The sequence below is a fragment of the Drosophila obscura genome, unplaced genomic scaffold (assembly GCF_018151105.1).
Source record: "Drosophila obscura isolate BZ-5 IFL unplaced genomic scaffold, ASM1815110v1 contig_1, whole genome shotgun sequence".
In the NCBI taxonomy this organism is placed as follows: Eukaryota; Metazoa; Arthropoda; class Insecta; order Diptera; family Drosophilidae; genus Drosophila; species Drosophila obscura.
In genome coordinates, this window is record NW_024542679.1 from 11220460 (window position 1) to 11247880 (window position 27421).

Sequence of the window (27421 nt, forward strand, 5' to 3'; positions counted from 1 at the left end):
ATAGAACAAAATATTCGGGGAATTTTCGTTGCACCATTTATGAGGCATGTATCATTTTTTTGTTCATTTTTGTATACATACCGTAAAATATTGTTCAATTTTTTGCTCACATTTTTTTTTTAACTTTCAGTATAATATTGAAGCAATTTTAGTTGCACCATTTATGAGAAATTAATAACTTATTTAGCACCATTTATTCACACCTTTTTTTTATATGTTGTTGTATACATTTTTTTTAGCCACTCAGAAACCTCCACATTTATTCCCCTAATTAGTATCCATTTAAAGCCCCGTACACTTTTCCAACTTTTTCTGCTGCCAATCGAAGCTGTTCATAAATCATCATCACCCCCTGCCCCACCCAACTTCATCGGCTTCATTGAATCCGACTCGGACATGTCACTCTCAATTAGCAGTCGTACAATTCCAGGAAGCCAGAGGTAAAATCCAGAGATAAATGGGGAAAAATGAAAATTAAAATATTTTACCTTCACAATAGAACCCACAGATCAGACGAGTCGAACCGTAAAAATGAAAATACAAATATGGGGATAGTTATTTGAAAAGTTCTCCTTTTATTGTTGCACGTTTCCACTTACTGTTACGGTTTACAGATGGCTTTTTGTGGTTCATCTTTTTTATATAGTTTGACATTTAATATGCAATTTTATATAATATATTTATATTTAACCATCATAGTCGTTGCACACCAATCGTAATAAAAAAAAAATAACGAAAAGGGATGGCCAGTCTATGCCCAAATACATATGTATGTACTATGTATGTCTTTACATACAATATTGATGAATGCCAGTCGACAAATTCACACAAATGATTTATGCATAACAAAGCGAAGGCAAAGGCAAAAACAACAAAATATTAAACTTAAACTTATACAAGAAAATATATTTATATTTAGCCAGCATTTATTTAAATATCAATTATTTAACATTACATTTAATATATTTAGGTATATACATACGTATGTAATCTGTATATTTAGCATTATATAAAATTGATTTTGTTCTGCATAATCTATTGGGTCAAGCTCATAGAATAGGAGAGTAGGGAAATTGGAAAAGGCTCTGAGAGTCTAAGAGGTTTGTTTTTCTTCAACGAAGGGTTGGTTTCCTTTATTCAAGTGTACAATAGAGTAGGAAAGTAAGGCAGCAATTTATGAAGAATTTATTAATTGTTAATTGGGATTTTGTTCGTACTTGTACATATGTATTTACAATGTACATACATATTTATCATTTGGTTTCGTTTCGTTTCCGACTATTTTTCACTAGAGGAAAGTAAGGCAGCAAGTCAAGAGTAGAGTTAGATAGTTTTTCTTTACTTCTGTATTGGTATTTCAGCAAGTGCTTTGTCACATTTAAGCCGCTTAAATATGTATACGTTTATAAACATCCACATATGTACATATGTATACTCGTACATACATATATTTGCTTGTTTGTATAACTACATAAATTATGTATATAGCTACCGTAAATATGTTGTTTAAATATGCCTGGATTTCCATTTCTGTCATCTGTCATCTGTCATCGGTCCATCTATCAATTAGCCATTTAACAAGTCAGTACACTATTTACTGGTAGGAAGGTAGGTCACATTGATCTCCTCCTACTTTACCCAATGCTTAAGGACTAAAGCCAATTATTCAGCACTAAAATGGTGTTCTAAGGGGGCTGGCGAGGAATGTTGATGGCGGCAAAGGAAGTGGGGGAGGGGAAATATCAGGAATAAAAGTATGGAAAATATAATAAAAATCACATTGAAATGTGTGTTGTGTGGTGGGTGGGGGAAATGCTTTAAAACTAAGCTTTTTAGCAGGAATATATTTTATTTTGTGTAACAAAAATTGTATACTATGACCAAAATCTTACCGATTGCTTAAATAACTCAAAATCCATCATCACATATCCTTCCAATGCCCTCCACCAAAGTACTTTCCCTAGAGGGATAAGGGGGACACCTTTCCTTTCATCATCATTAGAAACAGCTGCCGCGACCGATTGATAAATTCGATTTTAGGTGAAGAAAAATAAACGGAAGTTCAAAAAGTTAGGCACTTGCCACTTCTCAGCTGCAACTGCAACACAATGAAATGGTTTCCGTTTCCCACACCTCTAGCTTATTCTCTTTCGTGGGAGAGTCTAGTGTTCTATTATAAAATCTTTTTGCTAAGTAGGAGCCTAGGAAATGCGAGCAGCGATTCGATTTTTATATATATAAAAAAATATTAATTTGTATTTATTTATTTATATGAAACTCTGGCAAGCCTCTTGAAGCGGTTTACTAAATTGTTTAAGCCTTTAATTTGTTATTTATCCATTTGCTTAATTGTTTTTGGTTTTGTTTCGGTTTTTGTTGGATTCTTCTTTTGTGGAAAATTTGCTTTTCATTGATAGTTTATCACAAAAATTTTCAATACGCACTTTTTCTATACCCTACAACGCATCTACGCATCCTACGCATCCTACGCATCCTTTTCTACTGCTCCTCGCTCTTCCTGTTCGAAGGGAAGGGATCACTCAAAGTCAGCCTCACGCAGACCTAATTTGCTCCTGAACCCCGACATGTGTTTGCCCAGACTGCGGCCAGCTGATGAGATGATGGATGAGGAATCATCCAGTCCGTAGTTGGCCTGATATGTGACTGGCAACTCTGGCGACGGGGCCAGGAGCAAACCTCACGTCCGCACAAACTTGTACACTATCAAGAAGACCATAAAGGAGAGGGCAACCAGCACCACGGCAGTGACCACCTTGGCGCAGGTGTTCAGACCGGACTCGTGCGGATTCAGGGGCCTGGAGCTGGTGTGCGTGGCCGATCGGCGCCGCTTGGTGGCCAGGCCACGGGCGAGAGCGGGAAATGCCAGGGATTGGGTGAAGGTCAGCTTGTGTATGGACTCGCTGAGGCTGTACGGACCCACCGAACCCCTGGCTGCGGCCCTCAGCAGAACGTACTCCAGGTCGAGGGCATCGAAGAGGGAGTAGCGGGCGGTCATCGTTGAGGAACGTCGGCGGCCATCATGCCGGGAGTCTCGCTCCCGATCCGATTGTGGCTGCAGCCACGGATCGGAGACGCGCTGCTGGACGCCCGCCGCGCCCACAGCAAAGGCGGATCCGGAGGAGCAGGCGCCGCCGCTGCCGCTGCTGGTGGCCAGGCCGCCGCTGCCAATGCCCAGCCCGACCACACAGCTACCAACACCACCGACAGCGCCACCGCCGGATCCGCCCAGGCTGACCGCTGCCACGGATGTTAGCGACGACGTCGTCGATGACGAGGCCGAGCACAGCCGCAGATTTGTGGCCAGTCCGTTGTCATGGAACTCAGTGGCATCCTCGATGGAGGTTTGGTCTGGCGATGTCTGCGCCCGTTCCAGAGCCGCCGCATGCTTCATCCTCAACGCGAACAGCCGGGCATGGTCCGGATGGAGCAAGGCACTCGACTTGCGCCTCCCCCCATCGCCGCTGGGCACCACACAGATGCTGTTCCTGATGCCCCGCCGGCCCAGCGAAAGACTCGGCGAGCCCTGTGTGGGCGTACTCGTGGGCGACACGTGGCACGATCCACCACCCGTCCGACCCATGGGCAGGCTGAGCACACCCGGCGGGGCGATGAAGGCGTTGGGCGAGGGCGATGCCTGCACCGAGTCGATGCCCGAGTCGCCCGCGTGCAGGGTATCACAGTAGAGCGAGCTGCGTCGATCCGTGCTGAGGGTCAGGTGATTCTGGCTGCGCCGGGCATTCAGATTGAGGTTGCTGCTGCTCCCTCCGGCCACGGGGCTGCTGATATTCGTCTCCACGATGGCGGGGAATATGAAGGATTGGCCATCAGCCTCGCCGCGCGGTGAGTCCTGCAAGAGTCCAAGGAACGTTTGAGTGGGGGCAACATTCAGGTCAGATTGGGAATGGGTTTTGGTTTTTTTTTTCTTTGGGATTTGGGGACAGGGTAAGCCGGTTGGTTGTTGGGTGCTGTGTGTGTGTGGGGGGACTCGGCCGTGGGTGGAGTTCTGGGAGGTGAATTCAGGTTAGTTAGGTGGTTCAAAAACTTAGTTTTACTTTCGGGTGTGATATACATAATATACGAGGTATTTACAAGGTGGATTGGTGGTGTCTTGGTTGGGTTTTACTTACACAATTTGTGTTGTTTGGCTGTAGCAGGGGCTGAACGATAAGTTGTGGGAGGTATTTCTTATGGGAAATATATAAATATATTCGATATATTCCCACAACTTAATTTCTTGCCCTCACTCGCCATTTGTGCAAGGGGATTTATATTTTATACTGTAGCAAAAATATTTTCCAATAGAAATACATAATAAACGGGGGGTTTCTAGGTATAAAAAACACGTGTAGAATACACAAAATAACCTCAACAATTTGGGTAGGTTTTTGGTCATATTTATACAGTTAGTTAAGTCAAAAACGTTGGGGTTAGAAGCTCTCGTTGCGAGGCTTAATCGAGGCATGCAAAAAAGTAAGGACTAGTAAGGACTGGGAGTAGTAAGTAAATAGGGAATAAGATTAGACTATTGAGTGAGTGATTGATTGATTGATTGAGAGAGAGAAAGAGCAAGAGAAAGAGGGTATATATAGAGAGAGAGAGAGAGAGACTTTTGATAAAGAGGAACTGAATGGAACCATACCCGCTGGCCCTCGGGGCCGCTGTTACGACGCAACTGTACGAAGCCCTCCTGGCGCAAGAGCGGCTACCACAGAAAACCAGCAATCAAAACCAAATCCAAAACCAAACCAAACCAAACACACAACGCACACACACAAAATATTGTAAGAGGCGGGTGATGGTGTGTGGTGTGGCGTGGCGTGGCGTGGTGTCGGTAGTGGGTGATGGTAGTGGCAGTGGTTGTGGGTGGTAGTACAATATGTGTAGTGGTGTAGTGGTATGGTTGGGGGGAGAAGAGAGAGACGTTGGAAAAACAAATTAACGCAAAAGGCACAGCGCAACTGACCGCAACATAACCTCATATAATTTCAAACGAGGCAGGAAAATCCAACCAAAAAAATTACCAAAATTGATAGCTGTTTTGCTGCTTTTCTGCATATTTTCTGTTTCCTGTATGTTTTGTTGTTTCTTTTTCACACACGCACACAAACACACACACTCACAATACACACACACTCGCACGAACACAGAGCAAACACAGACAAAACAAAACAAAAAACAATAACAAAAACAGTTAGTTATAAATCCGCCTACCTGGCTGGGCCACACCTGGAGCAGTGGCAGCGAACAGGATGGCTTGTTGTTGCCGGATGACCCAGCCCCAGTGGTGGATGCACCACCACCAGCACCACCAATCGGTGGACCGAGACACGCCATTCCCGCCGAGGATGAGGTGCCAGAGCCCTGCGAGAGGCTGGTGTAGTGCAGATGATTGAAACGCTGCCCATCGCTGCTGGCACTGGCCGCTGGTTTCGTGCGCGTCGGACTCTCATAGCCCGTGGAGTCGTCCGAGGAGGTTGTTTTCGGCGAGCGCCAGAATCGCTTCAAGCGCAATTCGCGCCTTTTTTCTTGTTTCTGCAAATGTAAACGCAAAATTGATTAATGCCTTTGGTTCATCGAATGTTTCCATGCATGCATATATTTCACTTGAGGCTAATTCTCTTATTATTCTGTCGCTGAAATGTTTGTTTGTTTGTTTGTTTTTGCGTCTGCTTAAAATAAATTCATTTCAAATTGAAAATAACGAAAAAGCTTAAAGTGTCCATCGATTTTCATAGCAAGAATAAATATGGAAATGGATATCGAACCAAATATCACTTTGAAGATTTCCTGTTTCCATTAACCCGTCCCTAATTTTCGGGTAAGTGTGGATTAAAATGGAAACTAATTGTGAGAGCTCACCAACAACAGATGATCGCATTTGTTGTCGGAGGATTTATTTAATTGAAGCATTCGCAAATTGCCATTGACAATGTTCGATCTTCGTCCAGTGACAATAAATATTTGCGCTTGCCAACTCTGTTGGAGCTCTGTTCTGGCGGCAGCATTTGGAGCGAAACCTTGCCGCGTTGTTGTCGAATTCGAGCATTATTTTTTTCAATTTAAAGTGTGGCACTTGCACACAGCAGTGGAATGTGGAGTGGAGTGTGGAGTGGAGTGGAGAGGAGTGGCTGGCAGATGCGATGCTCGTGGTGTTTGAGTTTCTTATTTTGCAATTTGTATGCATGAGAGACTGTGCCTGTGTGTGTGTTGTGTGTGTGCTTTTTTTTTCCGTTAACAAATGGGAACCACCGCGCCATAACAACAATTCAGCGGCGCCACGTCGCGACGTGATGCGGCCGTCGCCATGTTGCATTTACCGATAAGCCGCACCGCACCGCACCGCGAAACCTTTTTGTGTTGCACGTTGTCGTTGCCGTTGCCGTTGTTTGCGGTTGTTCCTTGTAGCATATTGGGAGCACCACACACACAAACACAAACACAAACACACTAACGATTGTGTATAGTGGTTGGGAAATTGGGATGTTTTTATTGTTGTTGTTACCTGCATATTTTTTTAATATCAAATCCGTTTTATGTGTTTGGTATTTCATCCCCAGTCCGTTGTGGCGCAAGACGAAAATCGATGGAAAACTGCACAGAGGCATACGTTCTGTAAAAAAAACAAGTCGAATAAGAGAAGGAAAATATATAAATCAGCCAGATGAGCCAGTACCAAAGAGAGAGAGGATAAGAGGATACGCCAGTGGCAGAGGAGGAAGAACGAATAACAGGTGAGGGTACATCCAGTTAAAGGCGAAACCCCAACGGGTGACAGGAAGGAGAAGGCCCACAGGCCCATCCTGTATACAGGATGAGAAGGTCACCCATCACAGGATGTCTCGGCCCCAAAATTCCTTTAGAAATGTGCTGTTAAATGTACCGTTACCCGGTTACATTTCAATTGTTCTTCCCCGCAAATTTTAAAAGGATTTTATTTCATTCGATTTCAGCTGCCACCAAAAAAACGTCGTAGAAGAAAGGCGCATAAATAAGGAGGGAGGCATGGGAGGGAGGGAGACATATGTACATATGTATGTACATAGCTGTGGAAAGGAAACGTCATAGCTGGCCGTCGACGGTAGCAGGAAACTGTCGCACATTAACACGCTGGCAAGGACAATGGCAATGGCGACGACGCCATTAGTGTTTGACAAGGACATTTCACACACCCAGGCCATGCACAAAGACACCAGCACAATATGAAGAACAGCAGACGCAGACCTTCCTTCCACACAGAAACACACAATAGCATTTACTGCCCATCCCCACACCCCACCCCCACAGACCATTTCATGGTGGTCAAGTTGAAGGATATACTGCTTGTGCCGGGAGCGGGAGCAGGCGGAGTTGGCAGAATGGATGCATGCCTTGGGACGCCTGAAAGCATAAATCAGCCAGAGAGAGAGAGAGAGAGCGCCGTCCAGTTCGTGGCTGCGCACTTCTGGCCAATAATTAGTTTGTGGCTGAATTGGATTCGTTATTTGAATTAAGTTTGCCGCCTTGCAGACGGACGGCTGGCTAATGTGTGGGATGTTGACAGCGCTAAGTGCTGGTAAGTGCCTCAAATTGTCCCCAATTTACCATTTAAACTTGAAATTTAGTAATTTTCGTGCCATTTAAATTGATTTATTTACCAAAGCCCGACTTGCATGGACTAAAAGTTACCAAAAGAACTTTTGCCCCCCCCTTGGAATCATTTCGTTGATTGCCCAGAGGGATCCTTCAATTGTGGTGTGGCCGGCTATACAAATACTTTTATAGTTTTCTCTATTCGTTCAGCCACCATTAACTGACCAGAGACACCAAGAGAACACCTGGACGGGTTCTGGTACTGTTTCCCTCCCCCCCACACACACACACACACACACACACACAAACATCAGACATGACACATGGCTGTTGGCCAACTCGTGGCCCGCTTGTTGCATATAGCAGCCACACAGCTCAAGTGAAGGACAACACGTGGTTGCCACAGCTTAACGACATTCACGTTTCAATTTTTGTTCTATAAGTCGTGGAGGGAGGGAGGTAGGGATAAAAGTTTCCCCCTCTTATGTGGTGCGTTGTGTTGTGTTGCGGTGTGGTGTCCTTCAGTGTCCCAGCCCCACACCTTTGTCAATCGATGTCAACACACACGAGTCTGGCTCGTTCGTTCGTTCGTTCTCTCATTGCCATTGTCAAGGCCCCCAGCGCCTGCCAGGCTACTAGTTCCATTTCCACTTCCATTTCCACTTTGCAGCGCCGTTGGCATTGGCCTGTCTGCGATTTCGAATCGCCAATGCATATCAACTAATTTCCAGACATAAATCGTTGCTTGGCTCGCTGGATGGCTGGCTGAGTGGCTGACTGGCTGGCTGGTTGGTTTGCCATTCCATTTGTGTGGCATAAATATTCAATTGGCGATGGCAGCGTGATGCGATACTTGAGCTCTGAGACGTCACGATTAGATCTTTGAGGACTCTGTTCTTTAATGCACAAATCAATATAGTTTCGGCTTCCCTTTTTTGCTGATATATTCGTCTGTTTATCATTATTCAATGCTCATTTCCAGATTCAATATTAGCTGGCGGTGCCCCCTTTTGGCGTAGTTTCAATATTTACTGCCGTTTCCCATGGGCCACAGTCCCACTGATAATGTCCTTTGTCCATTTGCTGTCAAGCGTCCTTGGATCGTGTCATGGCATAAGCTCGACATCTTGTTAGGGGGGTGGCTGGACGTCAGATGGGGGCCAGAGGCCAAGACAAGACTAAGCAGAGCGGAGAACCCAAATGTTCTTCTCCTTCGGCACGCCAGCAATTATACAAATGGGAAGCCCCGACTGGCGGCGTTTCTTCGTCCTCAGTGCTAGCCCGTTCCGCCCATTCGCTTAACTCGCTTTTTGTGTTGAGCGTGACCAAAATTTTTAAATTGAAATAAATTTGCTTGCCTGGGTTTTTGTTTGTCGTAGTCGGTTGTCGTTGTCGATGGTTTTCGTTGTTGTCGCTGTTGTCGTTGCAGTTGTTGTAGTCGCTGCTGTTGTCCTTGCTGTCCTTTCGCTCATATCTCCTATATAGTATCGTTATCGTGTTTGCTTAACGTGTTTTTCTTGCCCGGTTTTCGGTATTGTTATATTTTTTTTGCATAGTTTTTTTGGTCGTTTTTTTTTTATCCGCTATTTGAATTATAAACAAATTTTGTTGCCCCGAGGCCAGAGGGTTTCCGTGTTGGCTAATGTCAAAGGTCAGGGACAGCCCCAGTCCCCTCTGTCTATGTGTGTGCTGCTTCTGTATGCGATACTCTGTGTCTTAGGGACACGGCCTTAACATCGCCGCTACTCTGCCTGACAAATATTGACAGCTCAGCCAAAACGAAGACATTGCCACTCCTCATGGCTCACGCCTCATTCCTCATGCCTCATCCTTCTTAAATCATATTTAATTAGCAGCAATTTCGGACAATTGTTATAAATAATGGAATGTCCGGTGGTCCGGTGGTGCCTAGGCGGCTTGCGCCGAAGGGAGAGGCACAAACTCCACACGTACTAAAGCAAAAAAACCAGACAGAAGCAATTTAAATTTTATTGCACACCATTTAGTCAAAGTGCTGCCAGTATCCTGTGTATCCTGTTCACCCTGTTCACCCTGTGTACCTTGTGTCCTGTGCGTTGAATGTGCTGAATGGATATTATTTATGTAGCCCGTGTGAGCTACGCAACGTGTTTTTTATTTTTTTGTTCCATGATACGGCACTAAACTTTCATGGTGTAAAATATGGTCAGGTTGCTGCATACTTGGCCATTTACCTTCTCGTGGCAATGTGGTTCCTGCCCTGCCGCCAGTCGTTCAACTCTCATGGAAGTGGGTCGTCTCGGCTCGCCATTGTTTCTACCTCATGAACCTTTGACTTAAGGCCTGTCCCAGCCCCAGTTCCAGCGCCAGCACCACCGCCTGCCCTAATGGGTTACATCTCCTGGGAGTTAGTCGTATGAACGTGAACCCTACCCAACCCGAAATCCCACCCATCAAAGTGTCCACTGACCCCATGTTAAAATGTTTTTGGTGCGGGATTAAGAACCTTGTTTGAGGTACTTATTAGCTGTTAAGACCTCCCACCCTAACCCTCATTTGTTAGTCCGAATCCCGAATTTATTAAGCTTACTCAAAGCTTTTCAAAGGCCCTTTTGGTATGGTGCTTAACCTCCACAAACATCGCAAAGTGAACTGGGATAATGCTGATTTGATGAATCTGTTTTATAGCCTTACGTTGATTTAGTTCATTATTCTGGATTGAGAACTGACTGCCATAGTCGCAGACTCTTTCCCTGACTTGTTCATCGATTCATTGGAATCTTTGATTTCTTAGCTTGGCTGCTGGCTTTGCTGGATGCTTAATAACAGCGTTAGCGTCAGCCAGCTGCCTGCTGCCTTCTGCCCCGTCACTACCAAAAGCATCCACCAAATGGAAGCCAATGGATGAAGAATTTTTCCACTCAATTGGGCAGCAATTCAACTGGCAGCTCTCCAATGGGTTTCATTTCGCTCTTCATTCTCTTGCCACTTGCCACACAGCCACACAGAAGCTGCCCATTCAGAAGCAGAAGCTGCTTGCTGGAGCTGGGCACTGAAGCTGTGGCGTGGCAGCTGCCTCGCCGCCTCTTGCCGTCTGCTTTATGCAAAAGCAATTAACTTAACTTTTATTCTCCACCTCTTCAGGTATTCTCCTTCGTATTTTTTCCACTGCCACTGTTCTTCCTTTTGTGTGCTCACCCAGTATGAAAAGCGTGGAGCGTGGATTCCTTCTGTTTTCCCTCTGAGAATTTGCTTGAGAACGCGATGGCAACCAAATGAAAATGAAGGCCTGTCCACAGAGACAGCAAGCAAGCACTTCGAATAGTGTGTCTCCTGTCCGTCCAATCGTTGACTCACTTTTCCGCAGCTGGCTGCCCTTTTTGGGTAACGGTCTCTTGTGGCTTTTTGTCGTATTAACGGTTTAGCACATTTTATGGTCGAAACGTGACATTCTCAGCCAGTCTGAAAGATAGCTCCGGTCTCTGGCCAGAGCAGAGTCTCGCATCGGAAAGCGTTCGGGGCTGCCCTTTTTGTTTGTTTGGAGTAGGCTCCTCCGTTTCATTGTTTTCATTGTTGCTGGCCCCTCAAACTGCACTTGATTTGTAGTGGCTCTAGTGTGGATATAGCAGCCGGATAACAGCTGTGCTTGGATACCCTTTGGACGGTTGTGCTTCAGCTCCTTGCAGCTGTCAGAGAGCTGCCACTTTGGCCTCCTAACAAGTAGACATCGAAGCCCTATTGACTTTTCAATAACTTACAAAGAGTGAGGTTTATGTGGGCGGGAGGCGTAGAAGTTCCTGCTCTCCGATTCACATTATCTCCGCTCCCCATCATATCAGGCGGCAAAAGTTTCTTTCATTTTAAAGTTATGCCAGCAGATATTGGATGCGTTTTGCTTGCCCCCCCCCGCCCCGAATTAAACTTAATCTAAATAATGAATTTGAAAGGCTTTTCAGAGCATCAAAAGTTCGCCCTGGGGCGCTGCCACAATTCGGTTGGGGTTCAGGTTCAGGTACTTGTGGCGGCGGCGGCGACTCGTTCTGTATGCGTTGCTGTTGCTGGTGGCCATTGTCTACGTGGCAGGACTTCCGCTGCTGTTGTCGGCTGCTGCGGTGGCTGCGGCAACCGGAAACGCCAAACACTTTCCGGTCACGCAGTCATGAGGTTTTCCTCAGCTGTGCGCCATGGTCCTCTGGTTCTTCCGTCGCTCACACACACACACACACAAGAAGTCTCGAGTAGTCACTTAAGCTTAAGTGTTGTTGGTGCGCCAACCATTTTGTGGCCACAACAACACTAACACAACAATAGCAACAGCAACAGCAACAGCAATGAGGGCAACTCAATTTCTATGCGTGGCACGGCGCCACTTTTGTCGGCTGCCAAGAAGGGCGCAAAAACTTGTGCCGGTTGCTTTCTGCATTTGCAATGTGCCGAAATAAGTTTTTAATTGAAAAGAGCTTACGAGCACCCAACCCGAGTCAATGGCCGTTAAAGAGTTAGGGGAGGAGGGGGCACAGAGTGAAGTGCATCAAGTATACGCCAAGATGTACATGTGTGGGGGGCAGATGTGCCAAAAGTTACTGGACGTGGCAGGATTTTATTCTCAAACAGACTACAATATCTGTACATCAGGTACACTCTCATTCTATTGGGTTAAAGGTCAGCCCCTTGCCAAATCTTGCCACCCACAGCAGAAGGCATTTCCCATTAAGCATACGCCACAGCGCGAGGGAAATATCTGTCCCCTGTCTCCCTCTCTCTCTCTACCTTTGATTTACACACCACACAAATCATTATCGATTATTATCGAAGTCATGTGTACCATAACGAGCATATTAGATTTAACGCTCAGTCCATTAGTTAAACAACCTTCGACTCGACTCGATTCGCTTCGCTTCGACTCGCCCGCTTATGGCCAGCCATTCCTTTGTTCCTTCGGGGTGTTAATAAGCAAAATGTCAATGTGTTAAATGGGCTAAAGGGCCAGGGGCGGGGTGCAACTCGGATGACTGTGAACCCCGACGTTAGAACTCAGTCTCGTGTGAAAATTCAATAAAAAATACACCAAGAAAACAGAGAGAGAGAGGAGAGAGAGAGAGAGAGAGAGAGAGAGAGGGAGTGAGAAAAACAAAGAAAGTGTCCAGGTGAGCGAGAGAGTCAACAGTTGGCGAGGGCTGTTTGGATAGTTAAAGTGATGTGGAGGCCATGATATTTAATACATAAATGATTACAGAATGTGAATTTACACATCAAATTGATTTGCCACAACACCGACAATTACACTGATGGATTTTGGATCACAGAAAGCTACACAAAATACTAAGAGTATGCACTTGAATGCCTTAATAGTAATTTCCCTATGGAGAAGGTTTCAACAGTTTCAACCCTCTTCAGATATGTGAGTTCCCTGTGAACGTTTGCCATTTCTTATGCGTTTGTCGGTTATCGTTTTTATGAGGTTATTTGTGCCATGTCTATAGACCGAACAATGGGCCAAAATGTGATTTTAGTTTATGCCATTTTGACACGCTAATAGCAGGCCAGCCAACACGCCCCCACGCCCCACGTGTTCAGCAGCCAGGTGCAAGCAGGTCATAATCTAAGGCTCCATTGTTCCATTCAATACACTTGCCATATTGCCAGGCAGACTGGCAGGCATGATGGCGGGATGAGCAAGAGTAAGAGTAGTCCTTCTCTCGAGTGCACTTTGCCATCATCAAGTTTTGGCATTCAATTCAATTAAGTGAGTTTACTTTTGCCAGGGCCAAGAAAAGTCCAGAACAATCAAGGATAATGTTGCAAGTTCCCAACAAAGCGGCGACACTGGCAGAGAGGGAGAGAGAGAAGGGGAGTGACGCTTCTTCTACACGTAATTGTTGCCATTTGTTCTCATCAAACTTTTTGCCTGATTCGTTTGTTATTTGACTTTTCTCACGACTCTTTGTCGTTTGGGCTTTGGCCTGTGGTGGTTGCTGGTCCTTGTCCAGGATCTACTATGTGGACTCTTAGGTGTGAATTCCTTCGCCTGGGGTTAATTGAAATTGGTTTGGCCTTTTTTTTTGTTTGAACTTTGGTTCATCATTGCCCCCCATTTGCCCCTTTCATATTTCCCTTCGTTTGCCGCTGCCATTTGACCTTCCTACAGTTTAGTGCGAACTGCAGCTCCACCTTCTCCTGCTCCTCCATGTCATGCCAACATTGAGTTTTCGCAAATTTCATTTGCGCATACTTGGGGCTGTCGGCATCCCTTGGATGTGAATGTGGATGTGCAAGCCGATGCCGATGCCAATGTGGATGTGGATGTGGATGACGGTGCCCAGAGTGGGGGCCCAGCCACCGCACCGATGTTAACGTCATTTGTCGACATGGCCGCCACGGCACTGCACTCTGTTGCATTTTATAATCTCTGTGTGGAAGGAGTCCCGTGCAGTCAGGCCACGGGCACTGGTACTGGGTAGGCGCCAGTGGTTTTTATTTTCCAACCAATAAAAACTACTCGGGAGCATGTAAGGTTGTTTGCTTGTTTGGCTGTCGGATGTGATTGTGTGGCCAGCGGAGCGTATGAGCAATATTCCACACCCGCTCCCAGCTGCTGTTCTGCTCTGCAGCAACTGTAAGTACAAGGCCCGTAAATGTTACGTGGCCCCATGTCGTGTCGTGTCATGGTGTGGTGTGGTGTGGTGGGGTGTGTTCTTGTAGGTTAATTGCTTGACGTCTTGGATTGGTAGCCGGATAGGATATCAATAATTTATTGGATGAAAGTTTTCGATGCCTTGGAAATCAGAAAGCGATGCCATGTGGCGGTGACCCGCATTGCTGCTGCTGCTGTTGCTCCTGCAGCAGCGTGAAGCTGTCCGGGGCCTGTCTTTGTGCCAGTTTACCATGCGGTTACGGATACTTCTACGGTTTAGGGGCTAAATCAGGGCCGAGCGCCGAATGCCGTGCCGGGACTTCCCTGGCCTTATAATTTATGCAATTGCAGTTTGGCAAGACCCAAAACCCCTCCTCCCCTGTCACTGTGATGCAATTGTCAGCATTTGGCTTCGCTTGCACTGCAAATTGCGAGTAATTGTGGGTTTTCGTTTGCCGCAGGGCACAACGACAATTACAAAAAAAAAAAAAACAAAAACCACAAAGAACTCGGGATGGAGTATGATGAGTGCAAAAGGAGGAGAGGAGAGGAAACCCGCAGTGATGCTGGTGTTTTGTGGCCTTAATTTGCTTAAACAGGCAATTAATATGCGCGGCAACGTTGTAAACAAAGCCAACGGGGAATCAGAGGGACCTGTAGAGCCGCCATCCCCGCCGCTAATGGCTCGGATAACAAAACACAACACAACATTTTTCTGTGCGCCAGCCTGCCTGATTGCCTGCCTGCCTTTCTGCCGTTTTGGCTCAATTCAAAACTAAATTTAATTAACACCAACATTGCACAGGCAGCACAAAGGTTACGGCAGACTCCACTTAGACTCCACTTTTCTGATGGAAAATGTCGAGGGAAACCGCACAAATGATTCAAAATTATATTAGACACACACATTAAGTGTGATGACGCTTAAAATCAATCTAAAAATTTACTTTTCCACTTTCTCAATTTTTTTAGATGATAACGAGATTCCGCAAACTTTCGGGAACAATTCACTTTTGGCGTCAATCCATCCAAATGTTCAATGCGACCAGCCACATAGACGGTATCGCGATCCATTATGACAAACACAAAGGATTGATTCACATCGAATACCTCCTCGTTTATGTCATGTTTGATGGCATTCGTTTCTGGCATTTCAACTGTAAAAAGTTCCATGAAAATACGAGAAAACGGAAAATCACAAGGGAAACTGCAGGTGCGGAGGGAGGATGGGCTTACTCAGTGGCCGATTGGGTTGGATGTGCACCACCGTCCTGTGTTTGAATTCATTGATTTTGCTGTTGGAGTTTTGGTCAAAGTTCCTGTGAAATTTTGCTTCTCCCAAGAGATCTTCGATATCCAAGCCCTGTACGAAGGAACCCAACTGCTTGTCATACTCAACCCTAAAGATGGGCAGGAACAGGTGCATGTCCCGGGGGGGCAGTCAGCGGCGTTGTTGAAATAGATCTGCACGTCATCCAGTAGATCCTTGGTCTCTATGCCGTGCAGGGGCAGCAGCACCAGCATGCCCATGTCCGCCTGGCTGAAGGGTATGAATATACCCCTGGCATTGTCCGTGGCTATTGTGGCGAACATGTTGAAGGTGTGCATCATGGGAACGCACAGGGAGTGAGCGACCTGCCCCGCCAGATCCCTGGTGACAAAGTAGGTCTTGTGCAGCGACTCGAAGCGGTGCTGCCAGTGTCCATTCACCGAAATCCCACTGATGGCAATCCCCCTCGTACCGACGCCCAGCTCGTTGGGCTCCACCACATGGGTCTTCTGCTCACCCAATGCCTTGCCCAGCCAGTCGTTGATACGCTGCGAAGCTTCCACGTTGTGCGCGAAGTCTATGCTCGTGGCACTGGATATATTCGCAGTGCTGAGCTTGGAAAATTCCCGCACTGGCAGCTCATTGGACAGAAATAAGCGACTGGCCATCCGGAACTTTGCATTGGTGGCCTTCTCATATCGCTTGCCCAATTCGCTGATGGATTCCTCTAGCTCGGGATCTTCGTCTTGCAGTGCCGCCTCCTTGTCGCTCTCCCTGTCCGCATAGATCCCGGCTAGGGTTACCCTGACCATAAAAGGGGACAGCACATAGTGGCTGCGATAGTTATGATGCACCAGTTCCCTCAGCAGCCTAAACGTAACGTTGCCAGCCAGAGTACATTGGAGTAGGGAACAGAATTGGAATCACTTGAATCGTCCCAAGGAGTTTGCACATTTTAAATGAACTGCAAAGCGCTTGAATGAAGATCTCGTAACATTTAATAGCCGAAGCGAATGTGCCTCGAGGCTGATTAGTTATGGAATATTAAATATTATATGCTTGATAGATTTCTCTACAGGTTTATGGGTATTCTATTTACGATTCCTGCCACATACATTCGCTTCTTATCTTTGATACAGAAGAAAAACGGATGATTGACTGTGAAGCTTTGAGCTTCGACGCTTCTTTTGACCACAGACTGCTTCAACTGCACAGCTAAGATGATTTCAATTAGTTATGGAATACAAAATGAATGTGAATAATACCCACAGGCAGAGGCAACAGACGTATTGTAGCCCCCTTCGTCCGCCAGGATGTGAACCCTGTGTATAAACTGATTGAGCCGCACACCCTGCTGTTTGGTGAGGCCACTGAAGTTGGCGCTTGGGGAAAATATCAAGCGAATGCCCATCGTCTTGATGATATTCGACACATCTGTTCTGTACTCGATTTGGAATCGGGGCAAACTGAGTTCCATTTCCACAGGTGGTTCGCTGGGCTCAAGTGCTTGCAGGTCTACTTCATGGATGTTTCTCTTGATGTAGTCAATGCCATTGGAATCTCTCGGCAGGAGTACGACCATCGAGAGGTTCGCGTGTTTGTAGGGCAAGAATATCACATGGGCACAGACTTCTTCGATGTAGCCGCGAGCAAACTTCTCCCTAATGTGCATCATATCCACCAGAGATTTGGGCACATTCTCTCCGTTTTGTTGCGGAGTTTCGAAGAACTCTTTTGTGGTGTGGTTCGGATCGAAGGGCTTCGCCCACTCGCCATGGAAGTCAAATGCAGTGACCAGCACCATCCTGGAGTCGGGATCAATCCAACTCAACATATCTTTGATATTCTCCTGCCTATTCTTGGCCATCCATCCGTTGATGGTGTCCACGGTGCCATCTATGCTCCTGAAGTCCACATGCTCCACTTTTGTGTGGAAATACCTGTATATATCCAGCTTGTAGCGCTCCAGCAGCCACAGGCGACGGTCCACATACAACCGATTGGCCATTTGCATCGTTGAGTTGTAGATTGTCTTGTTGAAGATACTCCTCTGCAGGTGCTCGTTCAGTTGCTGTCGGTTAAGCTGCAATTTGGCCATCATCTCGTCGGCACTTGCACCCCTCGTGCCCATTAATAGGTGTATAAGGCCATCGTGGAATGAGGCTGGGGAGACAATGATATTGTCCTGGCAGTGATATCTGATTAGGTGTGCAATGAAGGACATGCCAGGATTGTGCACAATTAGCGTGCCACCCATGCAACAGCAGCAGCCAAACAGCAGCAGCAACACCAAGCTAAGCCACTGGATCATCTTGAAGGATTTCATCGAGTGGAAGGATACGATTTTCTGGGGGCTTAGAACAAACGTTTATTATTTTCGCAAGAAATAAAAGAAATCGAGAGAAGTAGAAGTTCTACAAGTTCTAGAAGTTCTTTGTACTTAGAATTCTTGGAACTTCGATTTTTGGTATTTCCTTTGTGCGAGTATATCGGAATTTAGGATTAAAGTAGTTTGATTAGTCTTTCAGTTTGACATCTAAGCGTTACGGGTAGCTATTTGTGTCAATAAACTGATGGATTCATTGGAAACTTCTATCAAAAGTAAATCGAACTCTAGCTGCTGGCTTAATGTAGGTTATCCGTCATATGTTGGCCATATCACCTTCTTCTTCTTGTTTGCTGGTTTACTCACTGAGTATATCCGGCAAGTGAACTGAAATTTGAAATCTGAACCTCACCAGCGCTCAGCTCCGCTCAGCCCCGGCTCGTGGCATAAAACGTTTGTGCGCTCATTGCATTTTAATGGATTTTTAAAGCGTTGATGTTCCAGGGGGCAGCAGCAGCAGCAGCCGCAGACACTCAGATATGCTGCCATGCAACGCCCCCACATGGGGGCTAAGCCGTTTGGCTAAGCGTTTGCCACTTTATTCTGCCATCGTCTGTTTATCTCTGCCATTGGCTGGGCTCGTCTGGGCTCTGGGCTGCTGCCTCTCCTGCCTCTCCTGCCTCTAATGCTCTGCTATCTGAGAGCAAGGAGCATGAAGCCAGAAGCTGTTGGAGCCGTGGCAAAAGCGGCTCTGGCTGTGTGGCATGTCAGTGAGCACTTACACTAATTTCCAGTTATTTGCATGCAAAATTACCGAGCACTAGTAACGTCTGCCGGCACCACAGGAGCTGCCACCGCCACCGCCGCCGCTACCGCTGTCGCTGCACCAACACCAACGCAAAAGCAAAAGCAAACAAAACTGGCCGACACCAGAAGTGGCAACTACTCCTTGCTGTTGCTGCACAGCGAGAAATCGCACAGTTTCAGCGCTGGCCAGGGCACACTGCGAGGAATTGTTGACGCAAGTCGGAGGGAATGTTACTCTGGCATCGTTGCACTACATTTCTGCAGTTGGAATAATTTGGAATTTTGGAATGTGGATATTCAATTTAAACTTAATTTCAGTGCACACTTTGTTCGGGGCGGCAGGCAATTAAAAAAGAGAAATTATGCTAATTTTTGTGTGGCCTAGTGACGGCCAGCACTGTGCCGCCCCCACGCTGGCCTCTGCACGTGTCATTTATCACATGGCCCCGATTGCCACCTTTTCGATTCGGAACACTCAATGTCCTGATTAGCCTGCCTATACCGCCGCCACCCCCACGCAATCCTGCACAATCCTCCAACAAACTGCTTTGAGTATGTGCCAGTGATTGGTATTTGCCGTAACGCCTACACCTGACAAACTTTTTCTAGCCATTTGCTGGCTCCACTCAAATGTCAAACCACCTTTGTGTGTGTGTGTGTGTGTGTGTGTGTGTGGGAGTAATTGTACCACCCACATGTTCACTACCCAGTTGGCCCTGCGGCTCTGTCGGCTCTGTTCGGGTCATCAATAATTTATATCTGAATTTGATAAATTATTTCGTATGACGGTCCCGCCTGCTGCTGCTGCTGCTGCTGTTGCCGGCAGCAACTAAATAAGTTAATTTGTCATGAGAAAAACGTAGGGGTAAAATTCCCTCAAAGTGGGGCAGTCCAGACATGTAAATAGTCTCAATGGGGGTTTCGGCTTGGCGTTTTCCTGAGACCTTAGAGCCCCTGATAGGGAATACATAACAAATTGGTTATTAATGGTCTAGACATAAGTGGGGGGCAGTGCCGCATACCACCATGGGCTATGTTAAAGAATAAGCGATGCATAAAGGGACAAATTAGGCAGGAAGTGGCATGCCTAGCGAAGAGAAACTTTTCAATCGATAAGAAGTGAAAGAAATGAAACCTTCTGCAGGCATTAATCGTATCTGAATAGTGTTCACCTTTAAGCAAGCAACCATTAGTCCAAGTTTGGGTTAAGCAAAAGGTACTTCCTGTCAAAGGTGATTCCTTTCCTGCATTGAACGAGGGTTAAGCTAAATGTGCTTGCTCCTGCCTGTAAGCCTGTTTTCGCCCCCACTTAATCCTTTGGTCCGGATCAATTGCAAGTTCAACAACTCAATTTGCCCTACGGCGAAGGCAGCCCCCTCCTACTCATGTATGGACAGACAATAGCAAAGACAAACCCCGTGCTCGAACAAAGGATACACCCACACACCAGGGATCAGCGCACAGAAGCAATCAATGCGTTTTCCAGCCGGTGTCAGTGGCACAACAACTAGATAAAGGAAAAAGGAAGTGAAAACAGTAACTGGAAAACAACAATTTAATTAAAAATTTATAAGCGTGTCGTTGCCGTTGCTGTTGCTGTTGTCCTTGTCTTGGCAAACGACAAACAAGCGGGGCAAACAAAGCAACAAACTGTTGCTGCAACAACCAGCACACCCACACTCATATACAATTTCTGTTTGACGTGGAGACGGGTAGATGAATGCGTGGGAAGGGGAAGAGGAAGCACTCGAGCGCCTCCTGGCGATGGATAACGACGGCACACATGAGCAAACCGGAAATGGCCTGCTGCCATTGTGCCCTGCCTCCGCACTCCAGTGTTATGCTCCTGCTCTGCGAATGTTCACTACCCCGCACCACCCCACACCACCCTCCCCGTGTGCACCATCTTTGGCTCATTTGTTTTCGAGTTTCTGGCTTTGTTCAGACTTTTTGCCAGCTAATTACTGGAGCACGGCTTCGGCTACGGCTATGGCTACGGCTCCGGATCCCCGGAGCACCCATTGAGCCTTAATTAGCACAAAACAAAAACCAAACAAAAAACAAAAAATGTTTTTGTCGGCCGCAGCGACATAATTGAAATGTTTAAGTTTTGTTGGTTTTGCTTTGTTTGTTTGTTAGCTTTGCTTTGCATTTGCTACAAAAAGTTTGTTGCGCCCCTGCCGCCCCTGTCTACCCCATCCACTTGTTTCAATTAATTTACCATTTGGCCATGGCTAGATCATAATTGTATATGCATGCTCTGGTGGAAGCGGCTGCTGCTCCGCCCCAAGCTGCTTCCGGCGCAAGTCTCGACTACTCGACTTCATCGGCTGGGGCTTCTTTGTGGCGGCTATCCTTTATGCTCATTATAAAAGCGGGGGGAATTACCTAAAGCCAGCTACCCGTTGCTGAGTGCCGTGCTGCCTGTCTGTGTGTCTGTGCGTGTGCTGCTGCTCTGTGCTGCTGTGTGGGTGTGTGGATGCGTGGAGGGTTATTGTTCTGCGTTATTTATGGCCATTTAGCCATGGCTAAATCGCACTGAACAGCACAGAACAGAAGAGAAGAGAACAGAAGAGAAAGGCTTGAAGTGTCGGCTATTTATAAATGAGACTACTTTGGGGCGGCCTTCATAAATACTCGTCAGATGGATAATAAATGGTTTGCAGCTAGGTGAGGATGTTGCGCTGATTGATGGTAAATGAATATTTATGAAGAGCAGCCAGTACTAGTAGTATCCTCTTTTAAATATATTGTGAAGATGTCTCTGGTTATCTGACGCTGAATTCTCCATGATTATATAGTTGGATTATCCTGTGACTAGTGCAATTACGTACTAAAACTTCGCTTTAAAATTTCCTAAATGTCGAAACAATTAAACTCGTTTTTATGGCTTTACGGCTTATCAGCATAAATTAAAATGTAATTACAATCTGATTATACTGTAGTTTGCCCTGCCCTGGGTTTCCCCTAATTCGATTTCGTATGTGTAATGCTTTTCTTCAAACTTATCTGCCCAATCGCATATAAACCATGCAAAGCGGATTTGCCTTGTCAGCTTCAAGTTTCGGAAAACCTTTTAAGACCCCAACCCGCAAAACCCCCTCAACACAATCAAATTCATTTCTTTTCATTCTTTTCATACGGCTGGAGCCACTTATTGCTACCCAACCTACCTGCCTGCCCCCGACTCCAACCCCGACTCCAACTCCCACCATCATATTCATTTTGGTGGCGTTATGTGTAGCATACTTTTTGGGGCAGCGGAAAACAGCGCGGTTTACATTTCAATATCAGGGGCGTCTGTAAGACTCTTAAAAGCTTTGCCAATTGTTGAATATTTTACAGTTTTTATTAGCTTTGTGTGTTTACCGTTTGAGCAGAGGTTGTTCTGGTTGCCCTGGTTGTTGCGTTTTCTTTTCATTTATTTTTTTTTTTAGGTTGGAATGACAAGCCCGTTTCGTCGGCATTAAATGTGCCACTGTTTGTTCGCCTCTTTTTCCGTTTTTCCGTTGTTAAGCTTGTATTTTTTGCTGTTGTGATTATTTCTCATTAATAGGAGCGTGGAGGAGCTGCGCTTATAAAATTTTAGTTTTCACCCATTTTGTGTCGCTGTTTGGCCCCGTTCTAATGGCCCACGGACCGTTGATTTTAACATCTCGTGGCAGTGACTGTCGTTGTTGCTGTTGCTGGTTCTGTGGGTTGCGGGATTTTTCTTTCCTTTTTTCCTTTCCTTTTTTTTTTTCACAAATTAGTCGCACGAACATTTTTGCCGCTATGTGGCACTACGGCACTAGGCCACTAAATGGCAGTCAGTCGCGGGCTGCTTTCGCCTGGACGTGAACCTGGCAAGCTCGAGCGGCAAATTGTTTGCAACATGCAAAGCGGTGGCCGCAAAATAGGCCGACAACCAGAGCCCAGGACCCAACCCCAATACCAGAACCCCGATGCTTTGGACTGGAAACAAATATGCAAGCAGGTCGCATTAGAGATGAGAGCGTGACTTAGCCAGAAGCCTATTCATGTGGTTCGCCGCCACAAAGTTTGGCAGGGATTACCCATCTCTGGGCGAGTAGCGAGCACGGCGACCGGGGAATGCTTCTGTCAGCATTCTTCAGTGTCGTTCCATGCAACCTGACAAACACACAAAGAGACATGCCACGCTTTCAGTCCTCGGTCCCAGGTCCCATCCTGCGCTGGGGAACCTGCCACGTCCCGTTGCTGTTGCTGCCTCGTGCATGACACGCTTCCTGCCACCGACTGTCTACGGCTGCCGCTGCCGCTGCGGCTGCCTACTCGGAATGAATATGGATTTCCTTTTAATTACAACTCCATGGCCCGCACAAAAGCCCCTTTTTATGTATATTCTTTTCTGCGGCTCTGCAGCTATTTGTGCCTGCAGCTATTTTTGTCCAAATTCTGAGGTAGAATGCCACACAATCGGCTTGTTTTGATATCACATTTCACATTCACAATGTTCTCTGCTCTGCTCTGCGCTGCTCTGCCTACACGAGCTGTACGTAGCTGTGTGTGTGGGGACAATGGCATGTTGTGGCACAATGGAGGCATGGAGGCAAGGGCGGATCTACGGCTGGCAGAATTTGAATATTTATTCAAATGAAATCTGTTGAATGTAAATATTTATCCGTTTTCCTTGCTGATTTGAGTGGCTATAAGATTTGCATAAATTTCCCTATTCAAAGATAACAACAGTATAATGGCATCCCGTTTAAATGAAATTAAAGAAGTGCCAAAGAGCTACTTTCTATATATTTTTGGGCCATGTTTTTAATGGATTACATGGGGGCACTGAATTTACGAATATTCAGGGACATTCTGTAACTATGACATTATAATTCACTTAGCTTCATTTCCGCTTTGTGTTAGTCACATTTGTTGAACAACTTTTTAAACATTTATACGTTTGAAAAAGTTAGTTAATTGCCTTTTTTTGTTAGCTGCACGAAAATGATAAATTTTGCAATTATATTCTGGCAGCTTAGCGAATTATATTGCCAAATAAAATAGTTTATATAAAAGGTAAAAGTATGTATGTATATATATCTACATACCCAAGGGGAATATTTTGTATGATAAATAGAGGGGATATTGAAGAGCATGAAGCAGGAAACAGAACCATGCCAGGAGGCAGTGGCAGAAGCAAGGCCACCAAGCTTCTTAATTAATTATCCTTAAATGATGGAAATTTACGTCATTAAAATACCATTATTGAACCTTTTAACCAACTAGCGTTTATTGAGTTTAACATTCACGGTAAACGCTAAGAAGACATTTTTCAGTTAAGAGGGATTATCCTCTGATCCTTTTATCTGTGTTGAATTGAATGATGTTTGTGTTATCCAATATCAGGAATCACGAATCAAACTGCATGAATAACACTCAACCTTCAGAGCATCGAGTAAAATCTCATCCCGGCTGAGCAGTTAAGCGTTAAATTCAGAATAATCTACCACTTGATATCCCCCCACAGCTTCATTTAGTTCATCAAACAGCACTCCCGGCTAATCCTCCATTTAGTTGATGCTTGTTAACCAGTAATACGGATTATAATTTCATTATTCCTACACACACACACACATACACAGACACACTGGCAGCACACAAAAGGAGCAGTTGCTACTGGAGCGACTTTTGCCTATATAAAGAGCTTGTTTTATGGTGCAAGGGCCAAAAAGAATCTTTAGTGAGCACATAATTTCATGTAAAATATATGCTACTGATACACTAGCGCACAAGCACACCTGTTTGCGTATATATACATATAAGTATATGTATTTGTATCTGTGCACAGGTCAAAAACCAAAGAAATGGCCGTTAAGCTGGCCCTGAATCCGCTTGTGGCTCTGTTCTGCACTTCCTTTCCCTTCTTGCTTGACTGTTCAAATATGTATTGCTGTGCATATTTTATGAAATCCACGTGCTTTTCAGACAACACTCACTCACTAACACTAACACTCGCAGTCGCACTGCTACTCGCATTGGCATTCTTTTGGGGGCTAACTCGATAGTATTGATTGGTTCGTGGGATATATCTGTTCCAAATACGGATAGCACATAGTAGTGTGTGCGTCACGTCACGTGCTTTTCGTGGCTCTCCTTGCTGCATCACACCACTGCCAGGGTCAGTGTCAATTAATGTGCGACTCACCATTTCACATGATTCTCCATGAGGTTCAGCAGCTCCGCCTGCATCTCCATTGGCTGGGCCATGTCATTAATTCCGTATCCTGAAAGCTGAGGCGTTTAAAGCGCGCGTGATATATTTTAAGGTTTAATATGTTTACGTGTGAGTGTATGTGTTTGGTGTGTCTGCATGTACAGGCGTATATTATGTGAGTGTGTGTGTGTGTGTTTGACAAATTGTTATTGCTGTTGTCGGGTTGTTAGTTGTTGGCGTTTTTCCTTTGTTTCGGTTGTATCTTGTATCTTTGTTGCTTTACACTTTTTTGAGTACACTTCTGGGATGCTGATAAATTGCCCTTCGGTTGATCATTTCATATATGTATGTATGTACTCGTATGCATTAGGCTTTTCCGCGACACTTGGATGGATGCACGAACACGGATGATGTGATTTCTTCCTTGAATTGGATTAATATTTAATATTTCAATTTCATTTGAGCGCACGAAAAAACAAGAGAAATGGAGAGTCGGGTCGGGTGGGCGGTGATGGGATGCTACGAGTACTGTTTCGTGCCCCGCTTGGCCGTTTAAAGCCAACCAAACTCTGCCCGGACAGATCCATTCTCGTTATCCGTTTCAGCCTAACCCTATATCCCGTGGCACGCCCCTTTGGTGGCACAGTGGCACAGTGTCTCAAGTGCGCCATTAGGCGTTCGTTAATGGCCTTTTACCGTTTTGCGCCTCATCTACGAGTACACCACTGCATGTGTGTGTGTGTGTGACCCATGCAACAACGCCAGCAAATGCCAGCTAACAGCGCGTTGTAAACTCATTTAATATGCTTAATGACGTCATGTGTGCGCTGTTTTTAAGTAGCCACTGTGCCACCCACTCCCCTGCCACTGCCACTGCCACTGCCCCTGCTCCTGCTTCGCTCTCTAAGTTCCGCATGCGACAATTCTCAGTTCTCTGTCTCTGGTGATGTTTTTTTTTTGTTTTTGTTTTTGTTTTGTTTTGTCGTTCCTCTCTAGTGTGGCACTCCTCTTTTGTTGATTCGCAGTCCTCTCATTGTTGCGTTGGTCATTTGAAATGCAGATAGCCTTGGCAGTTCTAGCCTTTGGCTATTTCCAAAGCAACAGCAACAGAAACAGAAGCAGAACTCTGTCCAAAAACAGGACTAGATGAGTATGGACTACAGAGGCTACAGCCAAACTCTTGACAGAACGCTGAGTGAATAACGGATGGCCTTGGAGTAGTCATATCAACGCGGCCATAGAATTTCTAAATCCACGCTGTCCAAGAAAAGCTTAGAGTCAAATGGTTTTTATTGTTTGTTATAACTTTTTTGATGGTTTACGAGCCAGAACCAGTGCTGATCACACTGCTTGTAACTGTTTTATGTATGTTAATTCAATTCGAGAATATGCAAAACTTTAATTAAGTTTAGTAAATAATAAGAAAAAAAATTCTTTATTTGCATGGTTAATTCTTAAAATGGTTACAGTTCTCCTCGTACATTTTCAGATTGTTTGGTTTTTGTTATCTCCCTGATCCTTAATTCTCTCTGAAACGAGAACTTTTTAAAGAATCCTCTTAAATATTCCTTTAATCTACAAAAGGGAAATGTCAGCCTTTCCTGTTGCTTTTGTAATAAACTCCTGACCAAAACACATTTGCCGACTCTGAGTTAATTTTCCATGTTAATTACAAGTGTTTGGCTGTACTGACTGGCAGTCAGTCTCTCAGGATATGCATATTAAAGGAATGTGGAATGTGGAAATTAATGTACAGGTAATTTTCAGATAACTTAGCAGCTCTAAAGGTACTTCAAACTATGGCTAATCTGCTGGTCATGTTGGTCCTTTTGGCCCGGAATTTCAAGTCACTTAGCCATCTAGACACATCTAATGTGGACTTTGCATGTTGCGAGAGTAAACTCCCGCTTGTGCTAACATGTGCTGACTTGGCAGCTGATTTTGCCTCCCCAAAGACGCTTGATTCTTTGCCTGGCCCAAAGGTAGTGGCACTCTCCATTTTTTCTTCACATTGCTGGCGCTTTTGTAGTTGTTGTTTGATTTTGTTTGTTTCATTTTAGTATTTAAATATTTAGACACACAAACACACACACTGAACATCAAAACCTAGAACTTTACTTTACTTTACGCCCCACGACACGAAAACACACACAAAAATTCCAACGAACTCAACTCCGCACTCCACTCTTCGGCGGTCTGTTTTGTTCGGGCTGGAGTTGCCAACGGCTTTGCCAACTCCCGCTTATACGTTTCCCGTCACGCAGTTGGATGGAGGGGAAACTACTACTATCCGTATCCGAATCTAAATCCGAATATCAAACAGAAACAGAAACAAAACTATGATGCACTCTGGGGTGGTGTTCCGAACGGTTCTGAGGGAACGTCCGTTCGGGAACAGCTTGAGCAACAAACTGTTGTCCATGCTGCCCGTTGGAGTCGGCCAAAGCTCGTGGAGCTCGTGTTGGGGCACGCTGTTGCTATTGACAGTGAAAGCTTTTGCCTGTCCGTGTGCGTCTCCTGCCACCTTATGACGCTGCAGCGTGGTCGGCAGTACACGTGCGGAGCTTTTTGGCACGTGAGGCATGTGCATGTGTATTAGCATAACAGTGGCAGTGGCTGTGTTTGTGGCAGAGGCGTAAG

At 45.6% G+C, this 27421-nt stretch overlaps 3 protein-coding genes across 9 annotated transcripts; all 3 read right to left on the minus strand.

Annotated features, from left to right (window-relative positions):
- Positions 1 to 944: 944 nt before the first annotated feature.
- Positions 945 to 27176, minus strand: LOC111071305. Of its 2 annotated transcripts, XM_022362569.2 has the most exons (6): positions 26905 to 27176; positions 24773 to 25204; positions 6524 to 6631; positions 5233 to 5553; positions 4661 to 4723; positions 945 to 3868 (listed from the first exon to the last, which is right to left on the minus strand). In XM_022362569.2, the coding sequence occupies exons 3-6, from the start codon at positions 6527 to 6529 to the stop codon at positions 2699 to 2701; spliced, it is 1560 nt and encodes a 519-aa protein (XP_022218261.2). In that variant the 5' UTR covers positions 6530 to 6631; positions 24773 to 25204; positions 26905 to 27176; the 3' UTR covers positions 945 to 2698. The 2 variants fall into 2 exon arrangements, with proteins under 2 accessions (XP_022218261.2, XP_022218262.2); XM_022362570.2 differs by lacking the exon at positions 4661 to 4723.
- On the minus strand, positions 15082 to 16434 carry LOC111071306 (accessory gland protein Acp76A). Its single transcript, XM_022362571.2, is given in 3 exon segments — positions 15082 to 15360; positions 15440 to 15641; positions 15644 to 16434. Coding segments are annotated over 3 exon segments (1071 nt in total). The 5' UTR covers positions 16286 to 16434; the 3' UTR covers positions 15082 to 15133.
- Positions 16546 to 18935, minus strand: LOC111071307 (serpin B9-like). 6 transcript variants are annotated; one of them, XM_022362575.2, is made up of 3 exons: positions 18614 to 18935; positions 16743 to 17827; positions 16546 to 16688 (listed from the first exon to the last, which is right to left on the minus strand). In XM_022362575.2, exons 2-3 carry the CDS (start codon positions 17797 to 17799, stop codon positions 16546 to 16548), a joined length of 1200 nt encoding a protein of 399 aa, XP_022218267.2. In that variant the 5' UTR covers positions 17800 to 17827; positions 18614 to 18935. The 6 variants fall into 6 exon arrangements, with proteins under 6 accessions (XP_022218267.2, XP_022218266.2, XP_041449400.1 ...); XM_022362574.2 differs by having other exon boundaries at positions 16743 to 18554; XM_041593466.1 differs by having other exon boundaries at positions 18582 to 18935.
- Positions 27177 to 27421: the final 245 nt, after the last annotated feature.

What these genes read in the sequence shown, in the direction of transcription:
- LOC111071305 (XM_022362569.2), bottom strand. An exon ending in TCCAGGTGTGGCCCAGCCAG is followed by an intron (nt 4,724 to 5,232) that starts GTAGGCGGATTT and finishes TTTCTGTGGTAG; the next exon opens with CCGCTCTTGCGCCAGGAGGG. An exon ending in GCGGCCCCGAGGGCCAGCGG is followed by an intron (nt 3,869 to 4,660) that starts GTATGGTTCCAT and finishes GGACTCTTGCAG; the next exon opens with GACTCACCGCGCGGCGAGGC.
- LOC111071307 (XM_022362575.2), bottom strand. Translation starts at nt 17,799, where the DNA reads ATGAAATCCTTCAAGATGATCCAGTGGCTTAGCTTGGTGTTGCTGCTG. An exon ending in TACGTCTGTTGCCTCTGCCT is followed by an intron (nt 16,689 to 16,742) that starts GTGGGTATTATT and finishes AAATCATCTTAG; the next exon opens with CTGTGCAGTTGAAGCAGTCT.